At 36.9% G+C, this 15,074-nt stretch overlaps 1 protein-coding gene across 1 annotated transcript in view; it reads right to left on the bottom strand.

Moving 5' to 3' along the window:
• The window catches only part of thyn1 (thymocyte nuclear protein 1), a 40,084-nt gene extending 26,287 nt beyond the window's left edge, over positions 1 to 13,797 (bottom strand). Inside the window, exons 1-7 of the mRNA XM_028810420.2 lie at positions 13,705 to 13,797; positions 8,866 to 8,921; positions 8,557 to 8,765; positions 7,485 to 7,553; positions 6,546 to 6,638; positions 3,192 to 3,287; positions 1,083 to 1,233 (exon numbers count right to left, since the gene is read on the bottom strand). Of these exons, the coding sequence (XP_028666253.1) occupies positions 1,083 to 1,233; positions 3,192 to 3,287; positions 6,546 to 6,638; positions 7,485 to 7,553; positions 8,557 to 8,765; positions 8,866 to 8,908 (661 nt within the window). The 5' untranslated portion in view covers positions 8,909 to 8,921; positions 13,705 to 13,797. The remainder of the gene's footprint in view (positions 1 to 1,082; positions 1,234 to 3,191; positions 3,288 to 6,545; positions 6,639 to 7,484; positions 7,554 to 8,556; positions 8,766 to 8,865; positions 8,922 to 13,704) is intronic.
• Positions 13,798 to 15,074: the final 1,277 nt, after the last annotated feature.

Raw genomic sequence — 15,074 nt, 5'->3', positions numbered from 1 at the left:
AATTTAGAATCGCCAATGCACCTAACCTGCATGTCTTTGGACTGTGGGAGAAAACCCATGCAGTCACGAGGAGAACATGCAAACTCCACGCAGGGAGGACCTGGGAAGCGAACCCAGGTCTCCTTACTGCAAGGCAGCAGTGCTACCCACTGCGCCACCGTACTGCCCATGTAATTTCTATTGTTTTGTTAATGTGTTTATTGAATTGTAAAGTGCCCTTGAGTGTATGAAAGGCGCTACATAAATAAAAATTATTATTCATAATTCTCTTGTTATCTCATTACAGAACATAATAGAACATTAGAACACTCTAGAAGAGAACAGGCCATTCAGCCCAACAAAGCTCGCCAGTCCTATCCACTTATTTCTTCCAAAAAAACATCAAGTCGAGTTTTGAAAGTCCCTAAAGTCTTACTGTCTACCACACTACTTGGTCGCTTATTCCAAGTGTCTATTGTTCTTTGTGTAAACATTTACATTTACATCATTTAGCAGGCGCTCTTATCCAGAGCGACTTACAACAGTGTTTGCTAGTTTTTTTTTTTTAAAGAAAAACTTCCTAATGTTTGTGCAAAATTTACCCTTCACAAGTTTCCAACTGTGTCCCTGTGTTCTTGATGAACTTATGGATCACTTATGGCAGAAAAAAAAACTAAAAACAGGAAATTTCAAGCAACTCTATCTGATAGGTGCTTTGGAGTTTATGGCAATATGAAGAATTTATCTATATTGGAGAAATCGTCATTATACTAGTAACCTATGATGACACTGTCACCGATGCAACTGTTCCTTGTCATTGTTATGAATTCTGTGCACTATATGGAGTAAAATGTAATAACTGCAAAGGAAAAAAATGCAAAATGACACCAACTGAGTAAAAACCTCCACGAGGAAAACAGTTTTTTAGTGTTTTTTTTTTTTTTTTTTTAATAAAAACACACGGTCATTCTGCTTACTTATGTGGCTCCAAGTTGGTTAGAATGAAGGTTTGTAGATAGCAGAATAATTTAAAGAGACAAAATACTACAGAAGCAAAAGGAAAAAAAAAAGGTAAAAGATATATCAGATGTTAGCACACTGACCTTCAGTGAGAGGCTGGACGGACAGTCGGGTCCTAGTGAAGAGTGCCATGTTTTTGAGGGCTCCACCACTTGATTTGTGCTCCAAGTGATATTTCTTCAGCTCAGTCAAGCTAATAAATCGTTTGGTCATCCTTACAAACTGCACATCTACCTAAAAAGAGACAACAAAATACTACTTTTACTCTGTAGCAGAGCATAGCGATATACTTTGTGAATAGGTGAGGATAAAAACCTCAGCATTTAGGTTGTGCTGCACTGTGCCTTGGCAATTGTTAGCAAGGTGAGTGTGCTACCATCGAGCTTAAAGTGATATTAAACAAAAGCAGGAATCACTTTAACAATACAGAGGATTGTAAGTCGTTTAGGAAGCAGCCACAGAAAAAAAAATTCAAAATGATCAAGTGCTACTAGTGTAAAATATTATGCAATTAACAAAAGTCATGCCCTTGAGAAGCTTCTGGCTTTTCTGCTAAATGAAGTACTAGGGTGTTGTACCGTGTTAGCCATTATGAATGTAGAGAAAAGCCAAGCAAAATGACACCTTTTATTGGCTAACTAGAAAGATTACAATATGCAAGCTTTCGAGGCAACTCAGGCCCCTTCTTCAGGCAAGATGTAAACTAAATGAATAAAATAAAGTGCCAAAACATTAACACTGAACAGGGCTTTCAGGTTTAACATTCTTTCATCCAACATTTTTTAGCATTCTGCTATAATAGACCAGCATCTTGAATGGCTGTCACCAGTCCATAGCAAAATTACTTGGATAACATGGTCAGGTGTCAAGAAAGAGAACATCATTTATAAATCAACTGGGAATAATTATATTAATAAAAGGTACAGGTTTTATTACTTGTTTTCTAAAAAGCTAACATGGTATATATACACTGCTTGATCTCAATATTTATTTAGGACAGATGGGAGATGGTGGTGCAATGCAGTGGCTCAAGACATTGTATTTCAAACAGACTTTAGGAAGAGGGGTAAACCTTAAGATATAAAACATAAAAATCAATTCTGCTCATACACTTGACCTTATAAACCTATACTTGGCATTTTAGCATACAAAACGTTGCATGTGAAGCCACTTAAAAAAGTGTATTGTCAAAATGCTAATTATATCTAGGTAATACCTTTCTGCAGGCTCCCACTACGTACATGAATACTGCACACATGTAAAGGTTTACCAGCCTTTCATACTTTCCAGGTGCCTCATAAGCCAGTTAGGTCAGTATGAACACTGCTGAGGTTGGTGGGTTTGAATCCATTTCATCTTGTTTCCCTAATAACACTTGGATACAACACAGTGCTTTGCACTTGAAAGGTCACCATTCATTATCAAGTCCAACTTCAGTGCAAAAATCAGAGGTCAACAGTAAAAAATGCTCTTTCTGCACAGCCACAATAATGAAGATGGAGGTCAGCACAAAAGGTTTTCAGAACTGGCTATTTCGAAGAACATGGATGAAGTCAATTTTTGAACTTTTAGAAGATAAGAGCATATGCAGTAAAATACTCATCATTCACACCTACAAAGGAAAAACCTGAATCATTTCTTTAATATCCTGAGGCAGCAACAGGGGGTAACCTACCCTTCATCCCATGGTCTCCAAAACTTTCCATACGTGAAAATTTGATTACTTAAAAGAACATAAAACTCTTGGTTAGAGACAGATTTACTTTGTGCTCAGATCTATATCAAACGCCACTGCTACCAGACAGCCTTCTTTAACACCACATCCTGTTCTGCATCCCTCTCAGAACATCCAGTAGGCTTATGAATTGATCTGCATATGCCAAGAGTCTTCCCTTCCTGGAAGCATAGTGGTCTGCAAAGTGCACTGCTGAGAATCTATGGAAATGCTTTTTACACTCTCTCTTGAAATTGTCTCCTCAATTTACTGGACACATCACAATTAAGGTCTCTCTCTTCATGAATAAATTAGCAATATAATCAGTCATCAGCACAACCTTAATGAAGTGCCCCTAATATTATTAGTGTTTTTACTTGCATTCTAAATTGCAACCAAAATAGGTTTTGGGCACATACTTGAAGTGGTTTTATCCTACCATTCCAGAAATACAAGCAGAAGAAACCAGCATAGTTACCATATACCACTTGGGATTGTCTTGTTTACTGGATGGGTCATAATGAGGGTCCTTCTTATCAAACTGTGTATGGTCTACATAAGCCTCTTTGACAACCTGACAAAACAATAATAAACACCAAGAGACTAGTATTGAAAATATAGCCTTCATAAAATAATTTTCTCTAACAAGACTAACATATAAAATCATATAATACTGTTGAATAACAGACATTTGGTTTAAGGCACACATATTTAACTAGGACTCATACTTGGACTACCTACCAAGATTCATACAGGCTAAGAATATCTATTCAATCTACTCAATTACACGTTAAAAATACTGAGGGCTATAGAGTTGAGTTAGACCTCTTCACTTTTTTTTTTTTTAATTTTGCTATGTTGCAGTCTTACATTAAAATTATTTACATTATTTTTGCCTACATCAAATAACACTCAATACCCGAGACTGACAGGCAAATTTATTAAAAGTAGAAAAACCTGAAATGTCACAATAACAAAAGTATTCTGAACCTTTTGTCAGTACTTTGTTGACTTAAATATGGCAGCAACTACAGCCTAGAGTCTTCTTGGGTATGACACAAGAAGCTTTGCAAACCCATGTTGGGAATTTTCTCCCATTGTTGTTCTGCAGTCTCTCACAAGCTCTGGCAGCTTGGATTGACACCCTCATTGGACAGCTATTGTTAGATCTCTGCAGAGGCATGTGATTGGGTTCAAGTCTGAGCTCTGGCAGAGTCACTCAAGGACATTTCCAGAACTGTCCCAAATCACTCCTAGGTTGCCTTTGTTTTGCCCTCTTGGAAGGTGAGCATCTGGCCCAGTCTGACATCTAGAGCATTTTGAAGCATGTCCTCATCCTTGCATAGTCTCCCAGTCCCTGCTTCTGTAAAGCAACCCTACAACATTATGCTACCACCACCATGCTTCACTGTTGGTATGGTATTGCACAGGTGAGGAACAGTGCCTGCATTCCTTTAGCCATGACATTTAGAATTGAGGCCAAATAGTTCAATCTTGGTTTCATCAGATCAGAAAATCTGGTTTCTCATAATCTGGAGGTGTCTTTTTGCAAACTCCAAGTGGGCTTTCATATTCCATCTGGCCACTCTGCCATAAAGTCAGATTAGTGGAGTGTTGCAATGGTGGTTGACCATTGAAGGTTTCTCTCATTTCCACCCAAGTTCTCTGGAACTCAGACAGAGTGACAATCAGGTTCTTTTTCACTTCTCTTACCATGGCACTTCTCCTCTGATTGCTCAGTTTGGTGTGGCAGCCAGCTCTTGGAAGAGTTATAGCTGATCTAAACTTCTTCTGTTTAAGAACTATGAAGGCCATTGTGCTGGTGGGAACCTTCACAGCTGCAGAATCCTGTCTCCAAGCTCTTCAGGCAATTCCTTCAACCTCATGGCTTGTTTTCTACCCTGATATACATTGTCCACTGTTGGGACCTTACATAGACCTGTATGTGCCTTTCCAAGTCACGTCCAATCAGTTGAATTGGACACAGGTGGACTCTAAACAAGACATAGAAACATCAATAATGATCAATAGAATGAGATTCCCCTGAGACAGATTTCAAGTGTCAATACTAAAGGTTTGAATACTTGTATCAAGTTGATACTTCACTTTTTATTCTTAATAAATTTTCTAGAAATTTCCAAAATCCTGTTTTTGCTTTGTCATTCTGTGGGAAAAAAATAATGTAAATGATTTTAGCAAAAGGCTGCAACAAAGGAAATGTTAAAAAAGCAAAGAAGTCTAAATACTTTGAGGTATAAAATACTCTACAGTTCACCCCATTATTTTATTTCTTTTATTTTGCTTTGCAGTTCCGGCTGTATTTAAAAGTTCAGCAGGAGCGAACACAGTATCAATTAAAGCACTTAAGCTTGTGTGTTGTTGCTTGAAAGATATGTACCTCGTATAAATAAATGTAGTAAACTCCCTCTTAAAATAACATCTCTTCACAAACCGTCTTAGTACTGCTGGGGCTTTCTGTCCCACTGCTTAACCCCTGGATATCTACAGGTGCACTGACCGAATCAACCATAAACAACAGCTGTTTTGCTAGACTGCCAATTTATCTAGCCGTGGAATTAAAAGTGGTACTAAGCTTCTTACGCTTCACTCTGAACTTTTGTTTCCTATAGGTGGGCAATTTCATATTTTACTGTTAATCACTCCTTTCTATTTTTGGTCTCTTCTGGATAAAGATTTCTGCAAAATAAAATTGATGACATTCTCACTAATGATTACAATTAATTAATTAAATTAGTAAGTTAACAAAAGATGCAAAGCCTCTTATTTCTCCAACTTCCATACAGAAGGGCATGATGTTCTTGTCTCTGGCACAACCAGAACTGTAAACACATGTAATATGTTTGAATAACTATGGGCAATACCACCAGGTTTCTTCTGTGCCAAGATCCTTACAGCACCCCTTTACTTTGTGTGACAGGCACAATGAGACACACATCACACTCTACAGTCTCCTTTGCCTTCTCTTTGATTATGTCAGTTTGTGTACACAGACAGAATCAAAGTCAACTCAATATACATTGCATTCGGGGTTCTATCATGCCTATTAGCAGGAGTTCAGAGAGGTACAAGTCAACAGGCATCTCCAATTGAAAGAGGAACTCTTTTTAACATTGTTTGCAAAATAAAAAGTGGTGCTTTATCATTGGGTAGAATAAAATCCATTTAACTGACTGATGACCACGGCAGTTATCCAGCTAGACACTTGAATAGGCCATCCCTAAAAGTGGTGTGTGAATATCCATCCATCCATCCATTTTCCAACCCGCTGAATCCGAACACAGGGTCACGGGGGTCTGCTGGAGCCAATCCCATCCAACACAGGGCACAAGGCAGGAACCAATCCCAGGCAGGGTGCCAACCCACCACAGGACACACACACCAAGCATACACTAGGGCCAATTTAGAATCACCAATCCACCTAACCTGCATGTCTTTGCACTGTGGGAGGAAACCCACGCAGACACGGGGAGAACATGCAAACTCCATGCAGGGAGGACCCGGGAGGCGAACCCAGGTCCCCAGGTCTCCCAACTGCGAGGCAGCAGCGCTACCCACTGCGCCACCGTGCCGCCCGTGTGTGAATATAAAATTGCTAAAAAATATAAATAAATAAAAAAAAATGTTGCATTGTAGACATTCAACATGTTCAGGTCAATTGAATTATAAAATTTTAATACAGCACAGTAACATCAAATTTTCACTGTTTAAAATGACCCATCACATTAAGTATATCAGTAACAAAAATAAATGCTTGCTTCTAGCAATATTCAAATATGCTCCAACTTTGTTTTGTGAAATAAAAAAGCCTCACCTTAATAATTCCAGCAATTCCTGGCATTTTACAGTTGCTGTGATAAAAGAAAGCCAACTGCCCAACCTTCATGTCCTTCATGTAATTGCGTGCCTGCATAGCAATGAGAAATTATTCTCAACATAAATTGGAAGCAACTTTAAAGTCAACACTTTGGGGTTTCATTTGTCTTCAATTTTTTTTGTTATAAATTGATCTATTTGTATGGAATGATTACAATAAAATTAATAAAAAAAAAAATAAAGTCAACACTTTCACCAGACTTTGCTATTACTATTAAGTGTCTTTAAAATGCCTAAATATTCTGCAGTACTATTATGATGTACTAGTGAACATAATTTGCTTTTGCACGAGAAGTGTTTACAGTTATATTCTTCACGTAAACCACTTTGAGCACATTTCATAACTGTTAAACATCATTACAAAGTAAAGGTAACCAATGGGGAAAAAACAAAACAAAACAGTGCCTTACATTAATGAACAGCTCTAATCTAAAACACTACCTAAACAGTCTGTACATCAGTTACAGTAGTTATACATATTACCAGTACATTTTATAGAGGAGCATTTTCCATTATGGAAATAGACATCCAAACCATATCCTAGAAGAACTGAGAAAAAGACAAGAACGAGCTATGGACAGGACACCAGTCTAAATAGGTTTACCCACAAACACACAAATGTATTCCTCAGTATCATTCCATTTAATATGGCATACACATATTTATGATGTATAAGGAAATCAGACGACTCTGAGAAGAACAGACAATGTGTAAACTAAACACACAAACTGGCTGGAAATTAAACATAATGAGCAATCAAGCCCAGGTTTATGGAGCTGTGAAACAGTAGTACTTGGATGATGTGACATCCAGCCACACAATTTAATGCACCTTAACGGATGCTGACAAACTTATTTTACTATCCTCTTCAACCTACCTGGTAATTTCGCACTCCATCCCAGCATCCTGTTTGTTCAGACTGTGCTTTTAAGTCTTCTATTCCAAACTACAAGTGTGAAAAATGAATTTTCATCGTTACAAAGTGAATGCAACAATACCATCTAGTGGAAGCTGCTAGAAAGCAAGGTCAAAGCTTGGTAGAGTACTTGAAATTCAATAAACACAACAATCCACAGAAGGAAACGTCTGTCAAAGATTACATGAAGGCTTTGGTTTTACAAGATACGATTTTATTTATTGTCATCTTTCAGGTTTAATGTTGCATCCATAGTCCTATTTACATTTTGTGCTCCAAAAAAATAAAAATGATGTTTGTTAAGAGTTGCACCGATACAAATTCAGAACTGATCTTGCTCAACCATTTTCCTGTGTCATATGTGCCAACTCCATTGCTTCTTTCTTCTGCATTTTGTTTAGAAACTCATTTCTGTATAAGCCAATGACTTTAACAAGCATTAACATTTTATATGAGGTAAACATAAGATTTTTTTCTTAAAAAAATGGTGATTTTTCTAATAGCCGTAATTTCAGGAGCAAACCAAATAAAAATAACAAATATTAAACATTTATTTTATTTTATTCCGTAATTATTACAATGGAAACATGACATACTACAGCCAAGAAATTTCAGTCCAAAATTAAAATTCATTCTGTCTTAACTGAATGTATTAATATTCTCAAATAACAGTCCAGCCAGCAAAAGAATAGCAGGCTGAAATGCACACAATGCCCTTCAGCTTTGACAGAGAAAGTGTATTTTCCTGGTGGTGCCCTCTTCAAAGACTAATTCAAATATTTTACCTTGAAGTGTATACTGCTATTTTGTTGTCACTGTAATTGTCACACACCCAACATTTAACCCAGCAAACTGCACAGTGTTCAAAAAGCAGTTGTGCTTTTGCAGAGTATGCTTAATGTAACTTCACATTTACTTGACTCCAGACCTGATGGCATTCATTTTATGTAATTGTCTGCTGATGGCACTCTGATACCTGGCTTATCTTTAGTGTAAGCTTCTCGTGATACAGACAAACATCGCAAGACCTCACCTTAACATCAACTCCATTTTCTATGCGGCTTTCTGGCTCAGATTTCATAAGCCAATATGTGAAAAGCTCCTTTTGTCCTTTTTCCCCAGCATCCTTCTGTTCCAAAGAGCACTTGACCTCTGACGTCTTATTCCCTGAACATGCTTGAATGGACATCTTTTTCGGCCCAACAGTTTTCTTACGCAACTTGGCAGGAGACTCATTTTGTTCTGAATGCAAAAAACAGTACATAGAAGATTTTAAGTGCATATGTCATCCTCAAGGAAAGTCTACAACTGATATGAACAGCAGTAAGCACTGGAAACGTACCAGACAGCTGAGATGATGTCCTTTTCTTTTTTTTTGGTGGCATTGTCTGAAGAAATCTAAAAATATTAAAGTCATAATGTAAATAACTAAGACTACCATTGATCAATACATTTCTACATCATTTTCTAAGATTCAAAGCCGCAAACAGAAGCAGTTCACATCCCCATCAACTGTGCAACAGAACAGAAGAACTTAATATTACTAATTGTATTTAACAATCTTTATAGAATATATTTTATATAAGAGTTCCTGGATAAACCTACTTTGATAGCTTTAGCAAGGGTTTGTATGGCACAAATAAAAATTAAGATGGTTCACTAATAAAACACCCAAAAAAGAATACATTGGCTGAAAAGGAAACTAACAGGCTCTCAGATTTTTGTAAAAAAATAATTAAATAATAACATTATCAATGCAACAAACAAGAGTGCATATAACTTCATACAAAACAGCTTCAACAAACTGAACTGAGACACTACGCACAACCTTCATGTTTACTCTTACTGATTTACTGGAAAAAATATTTCAAATTTATTATGAAGTGGTTGAACATATAGGATTCTCACCAGACCATCTTATTCAGTGATTAAAAAAATGTAGCAATTATAATAATTACATTAATAAAAATGCATTTGTTTTTGTTTTTCACTGGAGGCAAAAAGTAGCATAACATCAGTTTCCTTAAGTGAGACATCTATACTATTACTTTTTTATGTTATAAAGTAAATAAGATCAAAATTTTGTAACTTTTGGACTTAAAGTAAATGGTGTATTGTTTCAGGGCTATTTCTCACAGGTATCATTGCTGATATTTACAATTTAAAACTATGTGCTAAAACTCTTTATGGGTGTAAATTTTGTAAACAATAGTGTATGAGGTTTCCTTAACTTTATTACTTGCACAATATTTAGTAAGCAACATCCTCAGTCTATTCTATTCAACTGAACTATTAAAAAATATTACAAAAAACATTTATTGACAATATACTATTATCTATTATTACATTTATAGTCCAAAATACCCATTGCCTGCAATATAATATTTCATATAAACTCCATTACTAAATGAGTTTACATATCCTTTAGTAAGCCAGAAACCTGGTTTCAAAAATGCCATGTATACCCTTATTTCTGTTAGAGAAACCAGGATATTGGTCTCTGAGAAACCAAGTTAACACACAAAAATTTCATAGTCTGCACATGTCTATTGCACTCTGTTTGCCTGCACATGTCTTTGCTTCGCACAAGCATCCTGTAGCTACAAGCAGAAAATAGTGGAAGCATCCATCTGAGCCAAATGCTTAGGCGATCACATTATTCCTTCCCCTGCTTAAATGAATCTGTCTTAACATTTCAAAAATTACCAATTTGATGTTGATGAGCTGAAAGTACAGTGCTAAGCTCAGCAGCACAATCTCAGGAGACACATATCCCATGCTTGTTTTCAGTTTCACAGTGGTTGTTGATGATGTTTAATAATTTTTAGAAAAATTTTATGACATTTGAATGTTCTGCCAAGGGAGAACTCCAAAAGTGGACTTGTGCGTGTAAATGGGTTTTATAAAATCAAGTTTCTGCTAGGTTACTCACCTTATCTCAGTTTTGTTTGTTCATGTATAGCAAAAGTTAGACCTCTTATATCATTGAAAGATGCTGAGAAATTAGTTCACACTTTTGTTTTCAGTCGACTAGATTACTGTAACGCACTCCTCTCAGGACTACCCAAAAAAGACATAAATCGATTGCAACGAGTGCAGAATGCAGCTGCTAGAATCTTAACTCGGAAAAGAATATCTGAGCACATTTCTCCAGTTTTGATGTCACTACACTGGTTACCTGTGTCATTCAGAATTGACTTTAAAATACTGCTTATGGTTTGTAAAGCCTTAAATAATCTCGCTCCATCTTATATTTCGGAATGTCTGACACCTTACACTCCAAATCGTAACCTTAGATCTTCAAATAAGTGTCTGCTTAGAATTCCATGAGCTAAACTTAAAAGAAGTGGCGAGGTGGCCTTCTGCTGTTATGCACCTAAAATCTGGAATAGCCTGCCAATAGGAATTTGCCAGGCGAATTCAGTGGAGCATTTTAAAACACTGCTGAAAACACATTACTTTAACATGGCTTTTTCATAGCTTCATTTTAGTTAAATCCTGATAGATAGATAGATAGATAGATAGATAGATAGATAGATAGATAGATAGATAGATAGATAGATAGATAGATAGATAGATAGATAGATAGATAGATAGATAGATAGATAGATAGATAGATAGATAGATAGATAGATAGATAGATAGATAGATAGATAGATAGATAGATAGATAGATAGATAGATAGATAGATAGATGCTCTGTATATTCAATTAATTATCATTATTACTCATGGTGGCTCCAAAATCCATACTAACCCCCGGTGACCGTCATCATCATGTCCTTCCATGAGAACCCTGAATACAATGAGGACTGATTGAGGTCATTTATGTTAGGTAGAATGCCTAGAGGGGGCTGGGTGGTCTCATGGCCTGGAACCCCTACAGATTTTATTTTTTCTACAGCCGTCTGGAGTTTTTTTTGTTTTTTCTGTCCTCCCTGGCCATTGGAACTTACTTTTATTCTATGTGAATTAGTGTTCTCTTATTTTATTTCTTACTTTGTCTTTTTTTTTTAAAGCGCTTTGAGCTACATTATTTGTATGAAAATTTGCTATATAAATAAATGTTGTTGTTGTTGTTGATGTAAACGCACAGATTGTCTCTGTAGTCATGTCATTGCCATCCTTTAAGAGTCAGTACCTCTATAGAGTTAGCCTCGGTAACAGTGGAGTACTGATCACGTTGTAACAAACACTAGTCTCTGTAATTGTATAATTTTATCATTAATGTTAATTAGTTGTCCAACCCAAATTATACCTTCATTTACCCAGTTTTTAATGAATAAGGTTTGATTTTTAAATCTTACATTTATTTTGTTTTAGATTGTATTTCTGTGGGGAGGAAATACATTTGCATGTAACTGATCCTATAAGTAATGCTTGTTTTTGAAAACTGACCTGCTTTATTGGAATCTTCCCAACATCAGTCTTATACTTGTGCAAAAATTATATGCCAAATAATTTTTTAAACATTAAATTGGCACGTATATGTATCCCATTCCAAAACCATGGGCATTAATATGGAGTTGTCAAATCACTTGCAGCTATAGCAGCCTCCACTTTTCTGAACAGCTTTCCACAAGATTTTGAAGTGTGTCTTTGGGAATTTGTGTCCATTTAGCTAAAAGAGCATTTGTGAGGTCAGGTACTAAGCTTGAATAAGGCCTGCCTCACAATAGGTATTCTGATTCACCCCAAAGGTGTTCAATAGGTTTGAGGTGAGGCTCTGTGCAGGCCACTTGAATTCTTCTGTGTCTTCGTGGACCTGGCATTCTGCACAGGGCACTCTCAAGATGGAACAGAAAAAGGCTTTCCCCAAACTGTGGAGGCCATAAAGGTGAAAGTGCACAATTGCCTAAAATGTCTTTGTCTTTTACATACCCTTCACTAGATCAAAAGATTCTAGTCCAAACCCTGGGAAACAGCTACTGACCATTTTTCCTAATCCACCAAACTTTAAAGTAGGTATAATGCAGTTCAAAAGGTAGCATTCTCTTGGCATCCTCCAAACCCAGAGTCCTTAATCGGGCTGCCAGATTGTGAAGCATGATTAATCACTCCAGAGGATATATTTCCTCTTCTCCAGACCCTAATGGTGGCGTGCTATACATTGCCCCATCCAACGCTTGCTATTGTGCAGTGATCTTAGGCTTACATGCAGCTGCCCAGCCATGGTAACCCAATTCATGATGCTCTAGACACGCAGTATTTGTGTTGATATTGCTTCCAGAGCAGTTTGGAATCCTGTTGTGAATGCAAAATAGGGTAGGTGATTTTTACACGCTAGGTGCTTCAGCACTTGGTGGCCCCGCTCTGTGAGTATGAGTGGCCTAACACTTCATAGCTGAGATATTGTTGCTCCTTGATGCTTCCACATCACAACAGTAGCACTTATTGCTGACTAGTGCAGCTCTAACAAAGCAGGAATTTCATGTACTAACTTGCGGCACAGGTGGCATCCTTTGACAATGACATGTTTAAAGCTGATTGAGATCGCATGGCTATGTACTTAATTGTACGCACCTCTTGATAATAGGTGTGGCTGAAATACCTGAACTCAATAACTTTGATGGGTCTCCACATACGTTTGGTTATATAGTATGCTTTCCTTATTCTTTAAATAATTTTATATCCTTTTCATTTTACATATAATATTAGAGCATCACAATCATTGTCACCTTTTAAAAACTTTTTCAATGATTAAAAATGTTAATGTAGATTATAAATAAACTGGCTTTCACAGTGCGTTAATTAAAACCAAAATATTTGTAAAAGCGAAAATCGATTATGATCAGGAGAGAAAAAGAAATATCAGTGTTAGGCTCCAAAAAACCTTGGGACCATTAATTTAAGAAATTTTGCCGCCTCCTGTGGGTCCGATGAAATCCCTTATCGAACAGGGGCCCACAGTGGCATCAAAATGCAGAGAAGCATTATTGTTCATGTGGATGGGTACTGATTCGGGCTGGAGGCATGCTTGCTGGGATGGGCTCCAGCTTCCCCGCGACGTTGTGTACGAGCGGGTTTGGATAACAGACGGACTGAATGACATTCAGGTATTTTCATCTATAGAATCCTACAGTAATCATTACGTTCTAGGCCAGTGAAACACCAGCGACTCATGTTTTAAATTCCCTAAAAGACACAATCCAAACCCTTATGCTCTGTGCCTCAGTTACTCACCAGTTCAGTATACAGAACACACGCGCAACCTCAACTCCCGACAGCCACTTCGCAGCACAGCGCCTGTCTCCAGTAAGTGAGCGTAATTTTGTTGGCCAATCACGATCCCAGAAATTTGGCAGGCCGGCCTTATTTTTAGCCACGTGACAAAAACAACACATGAACGTGCACGACTTCATTAAAAATATCAACGAATACTTGAAGCTGCAAGATGGAACGGAATTGATTACTTAGGATACATTTTTCAAATCATTTTGCAGGAAAAAATAAATTGGTTGGACAGTTTCTTGTTAGGCATATATGCTCTTTACTTACCGTTCAAGGGCAGAAGTGATGTAATAAAACATGACCCGCCCACTTTAGTCTCGAGTTCACGCCTGTTTTCATGCAAATACAACTAAATTAGCATTCAAAAGTTAAGTATTCAAACTTGCGATATCCGTTTAGCGACAAATTCAAAATAACAGTCTTAGGTACGTGCGGTTATTTGGTAGCTGTGATAAATCTGTTACATGATAGGTGGGTCCGTATTATCATCTGCTTTTCCAGCCTTAAAAAGTTAATTGCAGAATTCAGCTAAGAAAAGGAGAGTCTTGTACAGTGATACAAGTAAATCAGTATTTTATAAGCAGAATCAATTAAAAACGTCTTGCATCTGAAAGCAGATACATTAAAACAGATAAAGGAATTTTAAAATTGTTGTCAATAAATATAGTATTTGGGGAAATATGAACTGTCACGGAGTAAAATAAAATCTAAAGACGGCTTCTTTCAAAAATTTCAAAGGAATGGCAAAGAAGCGGACAGGCTTTTGATACAACAACGGGTCATTTGTCATTCTGAAGTCCTAAAGGGATTATGGAAGAAAAACAGCAGCTGACGGAACAGAACGTAATAATAAGACGTTCTAAAAGAGAAATAAAGTAACCCTTAAACTGCAAAGCTGAGGGCACATTTAGCCTTTGCTATGCAGTGTGCCCTCAGCTTTGCAGTCAAAAGCAGATCGCTCCTGAACTCTTGAAAGAGGGCACAGAGGATATTTATAATAATTACGTGGAATCATTTGATTGTTTTACTGAGAGTTGAGAAATTCTACTTCGTAAACTGGACTTTTCGAGGTATTGTCCACTGATCTTATTATTATTGTTGTTGTTATTATTATTGCGCAGGATGAAACGCTTGGAAGTTAATTTATCCTTGGGGACAAATAAAGATCTATCTATCTATCTATCTATCTATCTATCTATCTATCTATCTATCTATCTATCTATCTATCTATCTATCTATTCTGAAGCAGTGCCGACAACGCATTATTGAGAATTTTTAGAGCAAATTAATATTCTGTGTTTTTAGGTTTTTATGACTGCATG

The sequence above is a fragment of the Erpetoichthys calabaricus genome, chromosome 9, assembly GCF_900747795.2.
Source record: "Erpetoichthys calabaricus chromosome 9, fErpCal1.3, whole genome shotgun sequence".
NCBI classification, from domain to species: Eukaryota; Metazoa; Chordata; class Cladistia; order Polypteriformes; family Polypteridae; genus Erpetoichthys; species Erpetoichthys calabaricus.
Note: the sequence above shows the minus strand (reverse complement) of the source record. Positions and strands in the feature narration are given on the sequence as shown.